The sequence below is a fragment of the Augochlora pura genome, chromosome 7 (assembly GCF_028453695.1).
Source record: "Augochlora pura isolate Apur16 chromosome 7, APUR_v2.2.1, whole genome shotgun sequence".
Classification (NCBI taxonomy): Eukaryota; Metazoa; Arthropoda; class Insecta; order Hymenoptera; family Halictidae; genus Augochlora; species Augochlora pura.
The window spans coordinates 7,453,298-7,473,785 of NC_135778.1; the positions used below are offsets into that span (position 1 = coordinate 7,453,298).

At 30.6% G+C, this 20,488-nt stretch overlaps 2 protein-coding genes across 6 annotated transcripts; one reads left to right on the forward strand and one right to left on the reverse strand.

Moving 5' to 3' along the window:
* Positions 1 to 4,086: 4,086 nt before the first annotated feature.
* LOC144472374 (protein no-on-transient A) lies at positions 4,087 to 17,935 on the reverse strand. 5 transcript variants are annotated; one of them, XM_078185399.1, is made up of 14 exons: positions 17,595 to 17,935; positions 16,201 to 16,365; positions 15,862 to 16,080; positions 15,378 to 15,679; positions 14,845 to 15,140; positions 14,565 to 14,755; positions 14,133 to 14,232; positions 13,126 to 13,145; positions 7,537 to 10,168; positions 6,279 to 6,335; positions 5,790 to 5,874; positions 4,959 to 5,111; positions 4,589 to 4,752; positions 4,087 to 4,249 (listed from the first exon to the last, which is right to left on the reverse strand). In XM_078185399.1, the coding sequence occupies exons 1-9, from the start codon at positions 17,787 to 17,789 to the stop codon at positions 9,950 to 9,952; spliced, it is 1,707 nt and encodes a 568-aa protein (XP_078041525.1). In that variant the 5' UTR covers positions 17,790 to 17,935; the 3' UTR covers positions 4,087 to 4,249; positions 4,589 to 4,752; positions 4,959 to 5,111; positions 5,790 to 5,874; positions 6,279 to 6,335; positions 7,537 to 9,949. The 5 variants fall into 5 exon arrangements, with proteins under 5 accessions (XP_078041525.1, XP_078041524.1, XP_078041528.1 ...); XM_078185398.1 differs by having other exon boundaries at positions 4,959 to 5,114; XM_078185402.1 differs by lacking the exon at positions 7,537 to 10,168 and having other exon boundaries at positions 17,595 to 17,934.
* Positions 17,936 to 18,935: 1,000 nt separating this feature from the next.
* Emc8-9 (ER membrane protein complex subunit 8/9) lies at positions 18,936 to 20,469 on the forward strand. Its single transcript, XM_078185800.1, has 5 exons — positions 18,936 to 19,207; positions 19,556 to 19,632; positions 19,729 to 19,798; positions 19,863 to 19,957; positions 20,033 to 20,469. The coding sequence occupies exons 1-5, from the start codon at positions 18,998 to 19,000 to the stop codon at positions 20,217 to 20,219; spliced, it is 639 nt and encodes a 212-aa protein (XP_078041926.1). The 5' UTR covers positions 18,936 to 18,997; the 3' UTR covers positions 20,220 to 20,469.
* The last annotated feature ends 19 nt before the right edge of the window (positions 20,470 to 20,488 follow it).

Here is a 20,488-nt window from a genome sequence, read left to right on the forward strand (position 1 = left end):
ATTAGGACATTAAATGGAATTTGTAGCTATACTTCGGAATCTGATCTTAAAGGCCACTCTGTTGCATGTTTGGTATTTACAACAGCAGGTGAGAAAATCAACGATTAAATTCTAGATAAGCGAAAGTGTGATTTCCAAAATAATCATTTCAACTTTCAAAATCCTTCGTAGTTACCTTGCGACTTTCATAAGTATTCCATGCGTATACGTTTATGTAATAAATATTTATTTCGTCGTTTAGAATCGAAGAAACGATGGATTGAATCTAATCTGTATAGTGATTCGAACGTAAAGTGTGATTACTGTTATTTTCTCCTTTTAATTAAAATATCTCTAGATTCGTAATAAACGAACGTTATGATAGGGGATATATTAGATGATGTTAAGTTTATTTAGCTTAATTTATTTTCATTATTTTGATTCTTTCAAATCTAGTAATATTTCTATAAACACGACAAACGCGTACGTGTTGTATGTACGTATTGATGACTAGAAAAATGATGACTCTGTTGTCAAACTCCTTATTGATGTGGAATGAAGTATGCAGTTGTGCGTGCAATCCTTATGTTTCAAATTTTGTTATGGTTTTTATGCATCACACAAAAATACAAATCAATCTTTAAACGAATGAAACATATTTAAATATAATTGGGATATATGTATGAAGTCGATAGTAAAATATCTTTGAACATTTGTAGCATTTAGGTCACTAATTTGGCTTCAACTTGAACATACTATAATACATAGTAGAGATTCATAAGAATTTGTTCAAACAATACATGATAAATTAAAACAATATTTAGAACATTATTTGTGTTACTTGTCTAATTTGAATAAGTGTATAAATCTACAATGTAAAGCATTATTTCATTTGTAAGATTACATACAGTTGTTTAAAATACTTTATATACAAGTACTAAAACGTACTTATCTGATCAGTTAAGTACATGTATGCTTTGAATGAATTCTTGTACATTACTTTAATTAATCAACAATTATTCGAATACAATTTTTTTCTCTACTATGTAATATAAATAATACTCTTAATACATAAAATGTATAAAACTCATTATACAAGACTTTTAGCAAATTGAAAACTGTCGTTTCTTGTATACTTTGTATGTACTTATATATAATACCACACATGAATATAAACAAAAGCATAATAGGTATAATATACATTTCACTAGAAATATAAGAAAGTAAAGTATTACATTAAATGGAAAAGTAAGAATAGACTGTATAAAAAAGCTTGTAAAGTATTTGGTACATTATATAAGCTTGTTTCCATATATCATACATTTCCATTTTTACATACTTCTTCATTCTTTAGTTTCAAGTGGTATTATATTTATAAGTATGTATTAAGTGTGTAAAAATTGTACTTTGAATGTTTAAATACATAGCTATATGCAATGTGTACTATGTACTAAACAAAAATTGCAATCCAAATGACATAACATTCATACGTCGAAAATAATTAATATAATTTTGTTATCAGTACATCAGATCCATTTACCATCCTACAATATAAAAATTGTTAATTAGTTAAAAATGTGGAAAATTAATGCTTGAAACAGTCATGAAGGTCAAAGTATACTAACATACGTAATGCAAGTTTCATTTACTTTCTGCATATTTTTTCTAAAATCAAAGTAGGTGAATGGATTGACTTATTGAAAAAATTAATTAATATGAATATTGTGAATACCGTGGTGAGGAAACGTTAGTACTGCATACACGTTTATCAGAATGAAATACTCGTAAATGCCAACAAATATAGACTTCGTGGAAAGGCATGAAACGACGAACTTTACTCAATATTACGCCCCATCGTGGTGAATTAAACAATTTTCCCGTGTTGCTTGTATTTTGTATATAAAACCGAAGTATGCCTAATTGTATCTATGTAATTTATGTGTACATTATGTACTTTATTGTGTGTTATGTATGGTTAAATCACGTCCTGTTCATAATTGTCCTTGGAATCAATGTGGTTTTCTACAGTTTCAGTTATTATAGTACACCGAAAATCAGAATGTTTCTCTACATTACTCTGACTGCCTAGATGTTTTTTAACAACCTTCGTGATAAGAGTGCGGTGGGTAACTATTGTGACTGTCGGTGTGTTTATATTAGTTAAAGTGATAACTGATTTGTGCGTATCTGACATAAATGCAATAAAGTAGACGCAAAGAATGAATAGACTAATATTAAACTGTGCAAGGAATTTCAATCATGAACAGGATCGGGATTAACGAAGCGCTATGGATAAAATGAAAAACATTTCACCTCAAGGATACTTCTGTCAAATTATCTAAAAAAATGTGATTTTCATTACTTTTTATAGAGAATACTACACATGATATATGGTAAGGAAAGTTTTTGGGTGTTATTAAGCTATAAATCTACATAGAATATATACGGTGAGTCACTTATGATTTTCATCTAGAACATCTCTATTGTTTGTAATGTTGCGATGAAATATATAAGGATAAAAATGTTTGACTCAAGGAGATGTTATCGTGGTACAGAGATTTTTTTCTCAAGATTATTAATTCTCTCAGTCAAGTATTTTTTGTTGTGCATTTGTTCTTGTCATTAAAAACAACGGACACATTAAAGATGCAAATTTTAGATGACTCACTTAACACGAAGTGCAGAATAACTGCTGTTAAATTCTCTTTTTAGGATGAATCTTCACCGCATTCCTCCAAAATTTAAACTTTCTTTAGGGTGGATCATTTTTGTGATGAACATTTTCAACTATTCTAAGAATATATTAGTCTGCATCGAATTATATTTCTTAATGATAATAATGGATAAGGCAATAGCTATTAACCAAAAGTTTTTATAATGCAAAGTTTTAGTATAATAGACCCCAACAAGTTTCTTTATCATGTCGTATTCAGTCTTAAATAAGAAATAATAAAATTCACTTTTTAGATAGTATAATCGAGAAGTACCCTTAACAATTTCTCTCTTATGATTGATAACTGTTATCAGTGATGGAAACTATAACAATTTCGTTCTTTAAAAGCAATTTTTGGAAATGTCACTATTACAGTCCACAAATTTTTTTAAGGTAAATACTTTACTTTTGGAGTAAAGATTTTTTAAATTGTACTTAAAAACAAAAGAATTTCATATTCTTCCATTCGAGTAAAAAGTCTTGAAAATTTGTAATGTTCTTAAACTGTTACAATTTTCAAAATTTCTGCATTTTTTCATTATTTATTCAGTACTATTCGAATCATTTTACATTCCATCACTAATGGTAACGTTCAATGAAAAGGAAAGTATATCGCACATGTTGTTAATCGTTATGCAATAATTGAATGTATTTAAATGTAATCAATGTGAAACAAAACGTTGCGTTGAACGATAATATATATACCATGATAACAAAGATCTTTTTTATCTTGGTAAATGTTAATTCTCGTATTATTTTATTACTAAGTAATATAATAACTAATTTCATATTGTAGAAATCAAAATTTTAATTTATTAATAATAAAACTTTAGTTTGTTTATATCACAGATTTAACAACAAAATCGACCTCTTAAGATTTAAATTTCAAGAATTCAAAATAGGATTGCAGTCTCGGATATTGCATTTTTGTGAAAAAAATTGTTTCAAAATCTCATTTAGTAATGTACTTCGCAGGGAATTTAGTGTACACGATGTAACTTACGTAACGAAAATGCTTTATTTAATAAATTCTACGCATATACGTCATAAATAAATGATAGAACTTGTTAACTATTTCCAATTGTATGTAATCATCATAATTTAATGTAATTGAATTAATTAAACTCATTTAACTACGTTTTTTTAGTAATTTCTTATTTGAAATATATAGTAGCAGTACACAGTAATTTACTATATTGTACTTAATGTTTTCATAAATAATACTGGACCAATTTATTACTTTCTCATCCGAACATTTATTTTTACAATATTCTGGTATCCAAATGTCTTATTATCTAATCATTGTATTAGATATATTATTACCTAATAGAAAACTCAAATGAAATTTTTATATAATAGGAGAGTTTCGTATCAAGATATTATAAAAATGAACGTTTATATAAGAACTGTAAAATTTTATTTTATAATTGGAATAGACGCAGATGTGCTTTTAAGTATAAAAAATAATGACAATTAAACTCTATAACGCATTGGTGGCACAGTGGTAGAATTCTCAGCACTTCAACTCCATGCTTGATATTTATTGGCACCATGACACTGTAAAAAAATAAAAATATATTATTTTTTCGTAAAATTTAATTTATATTACGCTCAGTGTATTACAGTTTTAAATATCAGTATGTTTAAGAACATAAAATTGTCATCTTTTTTGTTCAGGACTCTAGCCAAATAATCATCATAAAGAATTAATTAATTTATGGGTTACATTTTCACGTTCAGTTGAACGTATTTTAAAGAAATGATGGTGTTATAAAACACATAATTATTATTCACACAACGTGGAAATCGTTGTTGAAAAAAGTTAATATACATATGACAATATTCTTTTAATATTACTTATTCTGAATTTGGACAGTCAGGTTAAGAATTACTTACATAACATTTTTAGAGAAAATAAATGGGATATTTGCAAAAATGTCTATCAACAGTCATCTCCGGTTGCAGAAGCATTTATGTAAAAGAGGAAGATCCTAGTTACAATTTATGATCTACAAAATGTAGTTTTAACGTAACAAGATTCCCATTCCGTAATCTTAATTCTGAAAAATATAAAACCTTATTATTAAAAGAATAATTTAGAAAATTTAATATATATATTCAAGTTTTCATTTATTTCAGTCAAAAATGTACACGTTGGAATTATTGAAGCTTCGTCATATAATACTCAGCCCCGAAAGATATTCATCACTTGTATATGAAATATTTATTTTACTGTATTTTTTAAGTATCGTCAAACATATATTACCGTAAGTAAATTACATTGGTGGTCTTCGTATACTATTAAGAGTAATTGTACTTCGTAATTGTATTTTGTACTTCCAAATCAAATATCCATATTCATCTCAAGCTTTTATGAAAACATCCCTAGTTTTCAAAATTCGATTCACTTTGTTTCTTCCTACTGAAAACAAAGGAAATAAATTTGTTATTGTATACAAATATTGAGGAAGAGAATATTTTGAGTGTACAATTGTCAGAACACGTTGAGAAAATCATTGATATTTGTGTCAGGTTAGCCATTATTATCATCACAAAATTAAATCTTAGTAAAAATTGATTACTGAGACATAGAATACAGAATTTTTGACGTCTAATTTTTTATTTTAGATTGTTACCTGTTAAATCAACCATTTCTACAATTCTATTATTTAAGCATTATTAAAATTTGACATGCAATATACAATTAATCTTCAGACTAAAAAAAAGATCGAGTATGCTGCCAAGAATTCTGAAGAAATATAATCCTTCAGTAAATTGTCCTTAAATTTTTTGTTCAATAGAAAAGTAAAATTGAAATTTTATTACTGTAATAGATTATTTTTATTTTAGGTGCCACGATAAACTTTGTAGTTATCATAGAAGAATTTTCTATTTCAATTATGCAAAATAGATCTCGTTTGCGATCCATGTATAAATGATTCCACTTACGATTTTTGGAATTTTCTTAAGTATTTGATAATATAATATGACTTAACGGGTAATTCTGAAATTAACTGATTTTCCAATGGTACAATTTTTAGAAACCTCAATATTCAATAAAAACTCAATAGATAAGAAAAACAAAAATAAAATTTACCTTATTACATAGTTTTAAATTTCAAACATAGAGATCCACTTCATAAAGTAATATCTTGTATCCTATAGGTTGTAGAACTTCAATACTGTAAATGAATATTAGTATTATGGAAAATGCAGAACATGTAACTCTTCTATTACAAACAACTCTCCGCTGCAAGTTGTTTTGATAAAATGTTTATTTCTTTGTTACATTTATCAGAAGAAACATTTAAACACAACAATTGCAAAATCAAAATAAGTAAACTTCAATATGAATCGTACATAACTATGGAAAGTGCTTACAATTGCCTGTTGTAACGAAGAGGTAACATTCTACTAAGTTTTCTTCAATTTGTATAATAGGAATAATATTGTTGTTAATTTTAAAATTTAAATCAATATAAATGTCAGCACAACATTAAATAAACAATAGTAAAATCATCTACAGTTTACGGGGAAGAAACTCTACATTTCATATATTTTATGAAATAATTCATTTAACACTTACCACTTTAGTTTCCAATATTCCTTGCACATATCTTCAACCAGCAACAGCTACAAACATCTGCAAAGACAAAAAATGAAATGAGTATTTCACATAACAACATGATGCTGATCCGTTGATTCAATCAAAAAATTGACAAATTAATGTATTTGTTCCGTATAAAATACAACGGATACATTGTTTGGTAAGTAAAACCTGCATGAGTGATCAGAGTGACCAGAGTATCAATTCCTCTTTAATAAATGGCAATGTTATATGAAACGTTTAAGAAGTAAACAATTACTGTAAATGTAACAAAATTCTAGCACTGATGCAGAAGAAAAATTGTATCGCTGAGACTAGATTTCTATATTAAATATAAGATAATTATTGAGAGACCAAATATTTGCACAAGTTGATTTTAGAACGAAAAATAGATGTTATTCATAAAATGAATATGATGTTGGAGCTGGATGAAACGTAAATTATAAACGTCGAGCTCTCCTACCTATTAAATTTTAAATGTTACATACTAAGACAGTTCAATTCATTAGAAATATATTGCAGTAATTTCAACCAATTTTCATGTGTCTAACAATGTTGAGAAAATTCAGATATCCCACATATGTTTACCACCCAAACAGTAAATAATACTCTCATAAACAATTCTAAAGGTTTTTTGTTCAAATGGTAATTAGGTACAGCAGCCTAGATTTCAAATAGCGAACCTAGACAACCATTTGCTAAAATTGGTACGTAAATACATTTTGGTTGTCATAGGTAAAAAAATACAGTCTAGGCTGGTAAATTTGCACACAAGTATTAAGTTTTTCTTTTTTTACAGATTTGTATTATAAAACGATTGGGTTTTGCATAATGATGCAGAGATATTAAGGTTCAGAGTACAGTCAATTATATTGAATCCAGATGACGAAATAAACCATTTATGGAATTTAACTCCTTCAATTGCTCTTAATAGTTTTGGAGTTTTGCAACCATCAGAGATAAATTTAAATATAGTGGCAAAGATTACAAATTATACAATTTTTAAATTAAGGATCTGTTATCTATAGCATTTAAATTAGAAACGATAACGAGAGTTTAATAATGTGCATTCAGGAGACTTTAAAAATGTTGTCGTTGTACATTCTGTTCATAATTTAAATTATGAATATCATAAGTAATAACTTTTTGTAAGCTTTGCCATATGCTTATTTCAACGTTCCCACCCGAATATTAAAATACAATTACGCATAATAACATTTTTACATTATCTACTCACCTCATACCAGTAGATTCATTGACTAGTAGTTTCAAGTAAGTAAGCCTATCTTGTCATTGCTGTCTCTCCTCCGTTAAAAGACTCTTGATTAAGAAATGTTCATTTCAGTTTATACTGTGCATTATTTCGTGCCATTGTGGGCAAGTGTGTGTACTCGAACAGTTGTTTTCTTCGAGAGAGAACACGAACATTTTTTTCGCAAAAAAATGCATGCACATACATGACGTATCCGCAAATTGTCCTCGAAAATTTTCAAAAACTATTACGATATAGTTTTTCTTAATTCAGTAATAGCGTGTTGGGACTCCATCGAGCACGCACAGAGATAAAAAGTACTGATTTAGATTCAACAAATATAGAATCTATTTAAAAGCACTTAATGATGTTAAATTTTTGATATTCAGAGTAAAGTTTCTAACATTAGTACAAGCAAGCTTCAAGGAACTATTAACCCAGTATAATAATGTCTTAGTATGTTAGGTGAATACTTTCATGTAGTTTATACCCACGCAATGTAGTACAGCTGAATTAAATCAGTTTTCAATCAGTGATTGAAAATATAAACGCCAGCAATACCATTTCGTTGGTATATATTCAACGTTCCCCAACACATTGAAATAAATGATATAACAGTCTCTTTACACTATTTTCAATCTATAGTCCCCCATGAAAGTACGTCACCTAAAATATGATTACACTCTAAACTATAGAAGGAAAATAGTGTGAACGCTATACGAAATATATCTTAATACCAATTAGTTGACGAGATAAACAACCGAAGTTGCCTTGTACAATTAGCAGGTGTCACTTTTCCGTAAAAGTGGACATACAAATGATTTATATCTCTGATACGTAATCCTCTTAAATCTGAAAAAGAATTTCTTTCTTTGCAATAATTTCAGAAAATTAGTAAATATACTTCTAGAAAAAGTATATGGAACTGTCTGAAATGGGTATAATCTATATTGAAAGCACTGAAATTTTCGTATGTACTAAGCACCCTTATGTTTTCAATGCTCCAATGATTATGAAAATCAATAATTAAATAAATTCCTACGTTTAGATGGTATGTAGACCTTTATTCATAAAATTACTCTTTGTCAATGAAGTTACTTCACAAAGTTTCGAGTAGCACAATTGTAAATTTACTCTGTTGATGTACGACTTATTCTAACATAATAACTTTTTATGAAGATTGAAGTAATGAGGAGACGGGATATATATGTATATATCTCATTTTTTGCATGGTGAAGTTAACACCATTAATTAAGCTTAGAAACACGTATGTACGAATATCGATACTGCGGCAGCTAAAATTGCCTTAATGCAGGGCGGACCCGTGTAACTTCTCATCTTATAGAAAGGTCGGCTATATTCAACGACTGCTGTTGGTCTCGGTCTGGATTAACGCACTCACTTATAGACTAATGTGTCCACGGATTCGTACAAAGCAAAAGGTACTACACTTCAGAGTATATTACTTTCACCTTGGGAAAAGTAACGAACCAAATTAATTGATAAACTATGAATAACGACAGTATGACAATACAATAAATGACAAAATCTAATATATTACGTCGTTTTGAATATTTACACACATTCTTTCGTAAAATAAAATACTCTTCCCTGTGATTTTGTTTTTGTTTAAAATACTAATTGACACAAAGAATATGCATCGCTTCTACATATTACGGTATTATTCTATCATGGTAGGGTCTACAGTATTGCACTGTAAACTAAGTTTTTTTTCTTTTTTCCTTGCTTATGGTGTCTCTATATTTTTAGAGAAAAACTGTTTCTATGATATTAAAAAAGCTGTACGAACCAGATTTAATACTTCGCAATACACTTAATAGAAGGGCGTAATTGGGAATCTATATGTAGTCATGTTAATGGTAAACTTTGTCAGTACCTTAGTGTGAACTTTCAGTTTCGCGTCCTTCCAATGAGGTTTTACCAAAAAACCCAAAGAATTCGTCAGCGTATCAAACTTATCCAGTTAGGTCTACAAATCACTAGAATAAGACATTTTTCTCTTGCACTTCGTTTCGCTCGTGAGTTTTACTAAGTTCATTAATATTCTGAGAACTTAAAAACTGTATAAAAACACAGCAGTCTCTTTGTCCGAAAACGATTCGCGATATTCACATCAGATCTAATACGAAATATATAAAAATCGCTTAACCGCCATATATCCACGTATCAGTTTTTGTCCATACTCATGTATCCTTGTTGATGCATCCCCACCCGATGATAGTTATCAAAAATGTTCAGAGACAATCTACAGTAAAACTTGTGGAGAAATGATTGAAGAATACAATGCGAACTATCTCGGAAAATATCATTTCAATCTCGACCGATTCAAGGAAAAAAAATGTAAAGAGGTACATAATACTGTAACAATTTCTTTGTTTTAGTAACGTCTCCTCTTGTTAGGATAATCGTCCTGACGATTTCTATCATTTCCACCTTGCCAACGTCCACTACCACCACCGCCTCCACGACCACCTCCCATATTACCCATATCAACCCTCATATCCATCAAATCCATTATCTGAGCACGATCGTCATTATAACCCCCTCGACTACCACGATCCATAGTGTTATAAGCATCCATGAAAGACTTTGGATCCTAATCACCACAAACGTAATAGTAGTCGTTGTTATCGCGGTTAAATTGATTGTGTTTGGTTCGTTTTTTGTTTGCGGTAGGTTTTTAAGTCAGAACAGTCGAAAGTATGTCGGTAATCATCGAAGAAAATGCCACGGATTCCCGTTTAAACGGTGAACACACACGGTGTTTTGTAGATTTTTGATGTACCATAAATACATTTCACGGTTCAGGGCGACCATCCATGTTTGACAGCAGCACAGGTCATCGTCAATTTTCGTCAAATCACATAGAAAAGAAAGGGGAAAACACAATGTTAGATGTTGCTTTGTTTTGTACAACATTAGAATGGATTGCGTGTAAACACGCGCTAAAACAAACGATATATATGTATATATTTTGTTAGAACTTCGTCGCAAATGTATGCCGTTTTTTCCGACATTAATTCACCTTATTCAACCAAGCAAATGCCCAACATATCGATCAACGACAGTAATCACCATCGATGTTAGTGCCACCTGTCAGAGTAGATTATAAGAACAAGAATAATAATCGCATATCAGTCTTGATACGCAAAATATTGCTCGCATTTCCCTTCTTAAAACAGTTTCATTCTTTCGGAAACCATTCTGGTTAAACTTCAGGAGTTGTTTAATCAGTTGTAACTTCAGAATTATAATTCATAGACAATTCTAAAAATGCACTCTCACCTAAAGTAAATGAACAACATATTGTTCTATGTTATTTTGTTCCAGCATTTTAGTTCCCGAGCAGGTAGTAGGTTGTGTAGATATTGTTATTGATAAGAATTTTAGATGTGGAAGACTATTTTGTATATATCGTGCATATTGAAGCAATTTAATGACTTCTTCATTATTTCATTACCGTAGCTTATACATGCTTAATACGTTCATAAAACCCTACAGGAATAGTAGTTTCGTTTTATGTATAGAAACATATTTCAGACTAGACGTATTTGTAACTTATATAACTATGGAGTAAGCATAAATGGAATTTCATACATGTCTGTAGATTAAGTATCGATGGCGGCAGCAGCAAAGAGGCGTGATCAAGGACTCTAAGCAAGCTCTACAAAATACTTATTCCACAGAATTGTATATGTATTTCTATAAATGTGTAGATGATGAACTGCGAAATAGTATGTAAAGAAACATCTGTCACAAAAGTAATGTTAAGAACATCCCCCAGATATCTCACTATAAAAGAAAAATCACTTGCTTATCTATATGAATTACATATTGCTCTATTCAGAAACTATTATTTTATTTGTAGATAAATTGTATTATCTGAAAAAACTGCATTCTCAAATATAGTAGAAATATTTTCTGAACAGAGCTGATTATGGTTGAATAGTATTTGGTATTGTTGGGCATTTCTTGGTCAATAATTATAAAATTGTTACTATGGAACTAGAATTACGTAATTATTGATGAAAGTTGGAAATACTAAGCTGAACCATTTATGAAAATTATAAATTTTTCATAGAAATACGTACATTAGTTCCATAGTAATTAACACACCTAATCCTTAACTCAGCTAGAGAAAATAGAGTACAGAGCCTCTTGTCTGCAAGCATATGGAGAGACCAATGTGGCAAAGTATTAATATAGTTTTAGTTAGAATTGTAGCATCTAAAAATGCACAGAGAATAACCTAGAGAATAACATGTTTAAATATATTTCGTCGCTTAGGGAGTAATCGATTATCGAAGACCATACTACGCATTAAAAGAATTTTAAATATTCACTTTCATGTATACTTAAAATACATGCTCCATAATAAAAATTTGTTCTACGACCAAAGAGATTGGAAGCATTTTTAAATTAGTAACATGTAAAACGGTATATACAATTTTTAAAAGTTCTCTTCAAAGAGATAATTGTCTTTCATTTGCGATATTCCTAGAAAAACAATTCAAGTAGATAGCGGATCGATCGATTAAATTAAATTAACCTACCTATGCAGTTTTCAGTGTATTAAGTCATTATAAAATTTGTAAATTCCCTACGATTCTGTGTTGTAATATGAGTTTATACAACGCAGATCAATTAATTGTTTTTAATTTTCGGTAGTATACCTCCATCACTTGCATATAATTATTCGACTTCCAAGAAGACCATAATAGTGGACTAACTTTCCCTGATATTCTCTCAGAGACTCTTAGACATTCATGAAGATATCTCGCATATCGATATATCTCCAACACTACATTAAAGCAATCTTGATGAACTTAAATCAATCATCGCTTCATGGTTGTTTCAAGTAGGTTCGAAGAAAAATGAAAGCTGATATCACAGAGGTATTTGCCTTCATTTAAGTGAAAGCAAAAGCAATACAATCGTGGATGAAAAATAACGGTAACATTAGTATCATTGAAATGAGTGAAAAATATTTATATTCAATGCAGAAATACCTTATCTGTGTCAAAAATACCTCCTACATTTCTATTCAGGTAAAATGGAACGTGATAATGTCGATGTGAATCCACATCAAAAAGTAATAAAAAAAAGAAAGTAATTGGTTAAATAGGAAGCTTCAATATATGCCCATTGACTCCTCCAGATGTTAAAGCCAATTAATTAAAACAAAGTTATTTGCATAAAATATACACATGAAATTCAATATTTAATGGAATTAAATGGCATTGTTGCAGACATTAGAACTCTGTTGTTTTGGAAGGCATGCTTTCATGGGAAGACTTGTAACGAAGTCATTTCGCGTATTTTTTCCAGAGAATTTTTCATTAACAATAATGGCTCCTTTATCATGCAAGAACACAGTCCAACTCTTCTAATAGTTTCCGTATATAGACTTAATGGTTTTGGATTACCATCGCATAGAGATACATATATATAAATGAAAAAAAATAAATTTGATCTTTTGGAAAAGAATAAGTAACTGTACTGTCGTGAGAGAAATAAAGTTAAGTGAAATAATAATAGAAAGGGATACATTACCACTGGCATGCCGCTTCCACCTGTAATGAAGTGCAACACATGATCAGAAATTACTGTAAGGAATGGAACAGTAACTAATGAAATGGTATATGATAAAAAAAAACTACAAAAGCACAAAACATATAGCATATTAGAGTTGATCGATATCCCGAAAATGTCGGATTAGAACGGGCAACGAATTTTTCCCGAAAATCAAGATGGGGTCATTGCATAAACCTGAATGCCTGTCGTTTCATATAATACGTTCGCCACCTAGCGTGAATCGGCCACGTTTCTTACCCGGCCTAAACCCTATAGTCGGAACGCGTAATGTAACGTTATAGTTTATATATTAAATATAAATTAATGTATAATAAATTTCTAATATTTTTATTTTGTATATTTTATATTAGGCAGAGCTTATTCCATTAAATTCTTGTGTTATAAATAGGATTTTCATAAATTATTTGTAAAATTTAACTTGAACAAAAAAAGAGCGTTAACCATATTTGGATGGCGGGGCGTCTCCACAGAAGTGTACCCGTCAGCCAGATATGGCTGACGTAGCGACGAACGTATTGATATTCGCTCTTGACATAATTCTGCTAACATACATGGTCATAATTTTTGAAGACATGCGAAAAACCGAAAACATGAAATTAAAATAACAAAATGAGAGATAGTTTCAAAATTAGATAGTGACCAGTGTAGACATGCAATTTAACCATGTACGACTACGTATGTGCAGGATGTCTACCGGATGAACATTTGTAAAATCATCTGCAGCTCTGAGTCGTGCAGAGTCTTGATCGATTTAATGTCTTTTTTCCAAAAAAAGTAGAAGTAGAAGATTAGAATATTATGTATTATATCAATTATATAAACTTAAGTACGAGAATCATTCTCATCTTCAAAATTTGACAGCATTTATAAATTCTGAACTTTTTTGGAATTCCACACACCGTTGTAGTACACGTTAATTAAAATGATAAATATTTTATGACAGCTGAAATGATGTGAAAACTTACCATCAGGTTGACCATATCCATCGCGATCACTATTACTAACGGAATCGTAGTTCTTTCCTCCCATGCCACCACCTCCGCCACCAGTTCTCATTGCTTGCTCCTAAAATAGTATTAATAATAATTAGCATTATTAAAAAAAACATTTGCAATACAGTTGTGAAGTTAATTAAAACAAAATATGTAGCTTTTAAGGACAGTACAAATATCATTTTAATGAAGCTTCTATACCAATTAGATTTATGAATTGAAACTAAGCACTGAACAAAAGAAGCGTAATTGCATCGAGTAATACTCATGATATTTAAAATAAAATGAACTTGAATAATAAATACATTTATCCTCATACAATAAAAAACACGACACAGTATTTAATACTGACAATTTATGGAACTATAAATCCTCCAGATAACAAGGAATACAGAACTTAGTTACCTGCATAAATAAATTATTTTCTTGTTGACGCCTATGTAACTCTTCTTCTTGTCTCCTGATACGTATAGCCATCTCTTCCTGCTGCCGTCTTCTTAATTCTTCCTCGCGCGTTCTTTGTTCTTCAGCTTGTCTTTCTTTCATTTCCCATTCTCTCTTTTGCCTTTCACGATCCGCTTCCCGCATGCGTAGCTCTACAAAAAAAAAAAATTCATTTTAAAAAAAACAATAAATTACTTAAAAAATTGTATATACCACTATATGAATAAGTCACAGTACATACGTTCCCTTAATAATTCTGTTTCATGTTCGTAACGCGCGAACTCCATTTGAGCTTCCAATTTTTCTTCTTCCATTGCCATTTCTCTTTTCAGTGCTTCTTCCTTCTGCTTATAAAGTTCATGAAGCTGTTTCCATCTTGTTCCATATTCATGTTCAAAACTTCCCAATTGTGCGAACCTTGGACCAATATCTCGAGCCTTAAAAAATTCTGGATTCTTCCGTGGCAAATTTTTATCAGGGAAACCGTCAACGTCATCTTGTTGTTCAAATGGTTCAACGACGACTGGTCGTAAAGAACTGTAACAAATACATTCTTTTTATCTTGCAGAAATATCATATGAATTATGATCTTTTTGATTTTAACTTGTATTCCGTCTTCGGCACACAATACAAACAATTGAATCATGCTTCCATCAGGAATTGCTTTTCTTTTCCCCAAGTTATAATAAAAGGCACTTGCTGATTATTGAATACATCTAACAAGCGTGGCGATGGGGATTATTTTTAATACTTATAGTCATAATAGAAACTTACGCAGTTAGAAAGTAACATCCTTCAGTACACTTTCGTAGAGCAAGTTGAGCGGATGGTTTTCTACAAAACTCTACAATTCCTTCACCAGTTGATTTTCCCCTATCATCGACAATAACTATTGCACGCTCGATTTCACCAAAGACACTAAAAGCTCTGTCAAGTAACTCATTTGAAATCCAAGGAGTCAGATTCTTAACTTTAATTGTGGACGAATGTGGCGCAAAACGTACTTTAAGTGCACGTCCTTTACGCATTGTACCATCTAATTCATGTTTTGCTTTTTCAGCATTCACCCTGTAATCCTACAAATTAGAAGATGGTATGAACAACAAATTAAGATAGATTTTAATACCTAAATTTCAAAATAATTTGTCATATTAAATCTATATGCAGCCAAAAATTATTATCATTCTTTATCAAACGGTAATTGTTATAATCATATTATATGTAGATAAAAAAGTAGAAATATTCGAATTCAAATTACCATTCTAAGAAACGCAAAATTTTTCTCTTTGTTCACAAAGAGTTCAGATATTTCTCCATATTGTTGAAACATTTGCTGAATTTCTTCTTCAGTGACATCATTCGTCAAATTTCCAATATACAAACGATTACGGCCGCTGAATTTTTTCTCTGTTGTCTCCTGTGGTGGTAACTCGTGTGTAGGTCCACTGATCGACATAATGCGCTCCATTAAACGATCCTAATGTAGAAATCAATGAAACTATAGTACTTCAAGGTAAAAAGACTTATATTTGAAGATTTTTAATGCTAAACATGTTAAACAATATTTAAGTACAAGGTACAGCGAAACATTGCTTACATCTTGTGAACGATTTCCCATGTTTCTATCACCACCTCCTCGTCCTCCTCGTCCACCGCGCATTCCACCACCTCGTCCCATACCCATTCCTCCGCCCATGCCTCCACCCATTCCTTCAGACATTGTGTTATCCATACCTCCATCCATAGAATCGCTCATCTTCATCTGAAAAAAAAAATATATTTTTTAATTTGATCTTCAAAAACTATAAAACCTTCTATTAATTATTCTTAAAATACTTTCTAAATATTACAGATTAAAGAATATTCTGTTAGAAAATATCAATCGTTAAATATCAGTTTTTTTAACTTGTAACTGGTAAAAGCAAATTCTCACATTCTTACAAAAAAATCAAAGCCTAAGAAATTGTGACTACATTGTGGCTACGAAGAGAAGCATTTTTCTTGCATTATTAAAACAAAAATATATTGAAGTAATCCCTATTAGATTGTATATCTAGCCAGAAGCTGGAATACCTTCAAGTAGAAGTGGATTGGAAATTACGGTATCTATGAGATGTAAAATGTTTATTTCACGAAATCTGTAGCAATAAAAATTCGTAAGAAATTCCATTTAAAAGGAGTAATGACTTATAAAATCCAGGCGCTCATATTTTAATTCAAGTATTACTAATTCGTGGACAAATATATAAAGAAATACTAACTCTATATAAATCTGATAATTTGACCAAATTTTTATAAGTTGAACTTGAAGTTTCAGATAAATAAAATTTGTATACGCATTAAAAATAGCATTGAATAATAAATTTCAAGTTTGAATTCCACGTGTTCTTCAATAGTCCTGCCGGCCATTTTGCTTCTCTTGTGCGCCATTTTGTAGCCATTATACGAATAATCGATGCGCTTTGGTAACAATTTATAATACAGCAAAAATTATACGATTTCTAATAAAATGAAACAATATTCACAAAATCCGACTCAAGTTAAAAAAATTACCATCTAGTTTAAAATGATGAAATGTATGCATATTTTGATATTTAAAATATGCTTGATAATATCTTATACGAATCAAAAAATTAATTTTAAATTAAACATTTGAAGAAACTTCCACAACATTCTGCATTTATTCCTAAAATATTAGGTCACATAATTTAGATATAAATATTGCTAATAATTTATAAAAAAAACAATATATCTAGAAATGCTATCGGTAATTAATGTTCATTCTAATGACGTGTATATAATTAAATGAAAATAGTTATGTTACAAAACGAAAGCTAGTGTTTCACTTATGCAAAATAAAAGGCGAGACCAAAAATGAAGCTCTAAACCTAGAAGTATTACGCATCATATCAAAGCAAACATGGCGGACAAGAACAAACGACACCGGAAACTCTTTACTTTATATATATAAATATTGTGAAAAATTCTTACCGGTCCATCGTTATTTCTATTTCCTCCACCCATTCCACCGCCGCGTCCACCTGAAAAACGTGTTCCGCCTTTCCGACCACGCGGTCCTCGATTTCCGCCACCCGGTGGATTACGTTCTCGTGGATTATCATTACTATTTTCTGCAGATGCATTCTGCTGCTCTTGTTTTACACTCGGCGAATCTGCTCCTGCCATTCTCCGTTCAGAAATGACTGAATATCCGTCTTTAGGACTGCGTACAAAGAGTGCAAGTTTCTCGCAAGTAACGAGCTTGACTCTTCCCCGACCACTTTACAAAACGATCTGCTCACTATGGCGTTCGGCAACGAAGAGAACGAAAACGCGAAGTAAATCTTCTAGAAGACTTATCCCCACTATATGCCGTCATATCCGGTGTGCACACACTACATCCGCCGTAGTCTTCGATTGGTTGGTTCAATAGTGATGAACTTCTCTTGATTGGTTAACGTATAAAACTGCGACGTTGCCGCTTCTTATCTACATTTATGTATACAAAAGATTTTACAATTATAGTATATATACATATATATATATATCGCTATGCTATTAAACATTTTATAAAGACAATTATAATTTTTTATCATATTTTTTACATATGGTTAATTTCTTAATCAATTTGTATTAATCAATAACGTAGTTGCTGAATTTATATACATGTATGTGCTTATATGTGTAGGTACAGTGTATATATACAATAATCCTTATTGACAAGACTCTGATTGGGCGCAGCCGGGTTATTCTTCGTAGGGAAGGATAAGAAACTGCTTCGCTCTGGTTGGCTGATAATTCACAGCTAAACAGTGCCGTCCTCATAATCAAAGAAAAGAGAGGAAATAGCGAGTGTGTAAGAGATAGCATGACATCAGCATGCCATGCAAAACAAATCACACCGACGAGTAATATAGCTTGTCTCGCTTTACCATGCGTGTGTCTCATTCTTTTCGCTCATTCGTTCGCCTAATGCTCCATACGAAACACGTGGCGCGATATTCGACTTGTACTTTTCTTTTCATAGAATTATCAACCAAATTTGCCAAAAAATTTGTGAACGATGCACAACATACATTGAGATATGTTTCGAATGTATGTGTTTATAAATGGTATTGCGACAAGTTGAGTAGGATAAAGCACAACCATATTAATACACGAAAAGACAGACTATAAGCATGGTAAAGTGGGAGAAGCTACATTACTCGTCGGTGTGATTCGTTTTGCATACGGTTGCGCTTATGTCGTGCTGTCTTGCTCACTCGCTATTGCCTCTCTTTGCCTTTGACAATGCGGACAGCACCGTTTAACTCGTACTTGACAGCCAATCGGAGCACAGTAATTCCTTGACCATCTGTAATACGTACAACTATATACCATTTATTCATGCCAATATGGCAGATATTGTGTTTTCCAGTCGTGCGTACTCTAAAATTATATTGCACGCAACTAAATATCCTCATTGTGCTATAAATGGTTTATTGTTGGCAAAACAAAAGAGTAAAAGCGATGCAGAATCTACAGAATTACGAATCGAGGATGCGATTCCTCTGTTTCACATCTGTCTTCATGTCTCGCCTATGGCAGAAGTCGCTTTAACAATGGTAAATATTATATTTACATAAATAAAACATTTGGACATGACCTGTTTATGAAAGGCAACTATAAGATAGAAGAAACATTTTTTATACTAATCATATATTTATGTCTGCTAATAATTTGTCATATTTTATAAAATAAATGTACATGTAGTAAGAAATATCTTTTAAAAAGTAAATTATTAATAGATCGTTATTAAACAGTATTTATTATCACTATTGTACTTTATTATTTCTTAATTTGACCAAATATAATGTTAAGAAAATAGATTCATATTGCTGAAACTGAGTTTATAATGTAGGGAAGAATTTATAAAATACATGTATTGTTGATAATGTAAATATTGCTTTCAGGTGGATCAATATGCTACAAGTAAAGGTCTAATAATTGCTGGTTATTATCTTGCAAATGAAACTATAAATGATCTGAGGTATTTTAATGATTATTCATTGAATATATTTTCCACAATGTTTAAATTTTACTTTTTTTATCAGTGTTGTTAATTAGTGTTATTTTTTCCATATAGTACAGATAAACCAGCCCACAGAATTGCAGATAAAATAGTGGAAAATTATGGGAATGGCTTGCTTGTTGTGGTAAATATCATGGTATTGAAACGTGTTGAAGATCATTCAATTATTTTTTTCTTTGTTTTATTAGGTAGACAATAAGGAAATAACACTTGGTATGAGCTTGAGTCCTTTAAGAGTATCACAATATGTTGATGGTAAATGGAAGCTCAAAGATGTAGTGGAGTGAGTAAATGTTTGGCAACTTTTAATTAACTTACTGTTTGCATAAATATGAAATTCCTTCTTTTATGCTTTTAGCGTATCATATGATGAAGGAGTAATCAACAGAAATTTCCTATATTTCTTATTAACAGCAGAGATGTACAAAAATCTTGTTGATTTTGATAATCATCTAGATAACATTTCCCTCGATTGGCAAAATCATACACTTAATAAAATTATAGATGGAGCTGCAAAAATACACAAGAATGAAGGCATTTGTTAGTCGAGTGTATGAGGATTAATTTAATATATAGAACTATACAAACATTTATTTATATGTGCTGATCGTTGATTGATACTAAGAAACAATAGTACAGTCTAATTAGTTGAATTTGATGTTTTATATTTATTGTTCTTATTGATTAATTTATCTATAGAACACAGTTCACACTGCATGAGATACATATTTTTTAATTTGGTTATTGTTAAAAAACAGAGTGCAAAATATCATACAATAAATTTCTTATAAAATATATTTTATATAATACTTTC

Excerpts from the sequence above, each read along its gene's own strand:
- Emc8-9 (XM_078185800.1), top strand. The coding sequence starts at position 18,998 with ATGGCAGATATTGTGTTTTCCAGTCGTGCGTACTCTAAAATTATATTG. Across the intron at positions 19,799-19,862 it reads GGAATGGCTTGCTTGTTGTG|GTAGACAATAAGGAAATAAC; the intron begins GTAAATATCATG and ends TTGTTTTATTAG. Across the intron at positions 19,958-20,032 it reads AAGCTCAAAGATGTAGTGGA|CGTATCATATGATGAAGGAG; the intron begins GTGAGTAAATGT and ends TTATGCTTTTAG.
- LOC144472374 (XM_078185399.1), bottom strand. The coding sequence starts at position 17,789 with ATGGCAGGAGCAGATTCGCCGAGTGTAAAACAAGAGCAGCAGAATGCA. Across the intron at positions 16,366-17,594 it reads ATAGAAATAACGATGGACCG|ATGAAGATGAGCGATTCTAT; the intron begins GTAAGAATTTTT and ends TTTTTTTTTCAG. Across the intron at positions 10,169-13,125 it reads GTGGAAGCGGCATGCCAGTG|GATCCAAAGTCTTTCATGGA; the intron begins GTAATGTATCCC and ends TGTGGTGATTAG.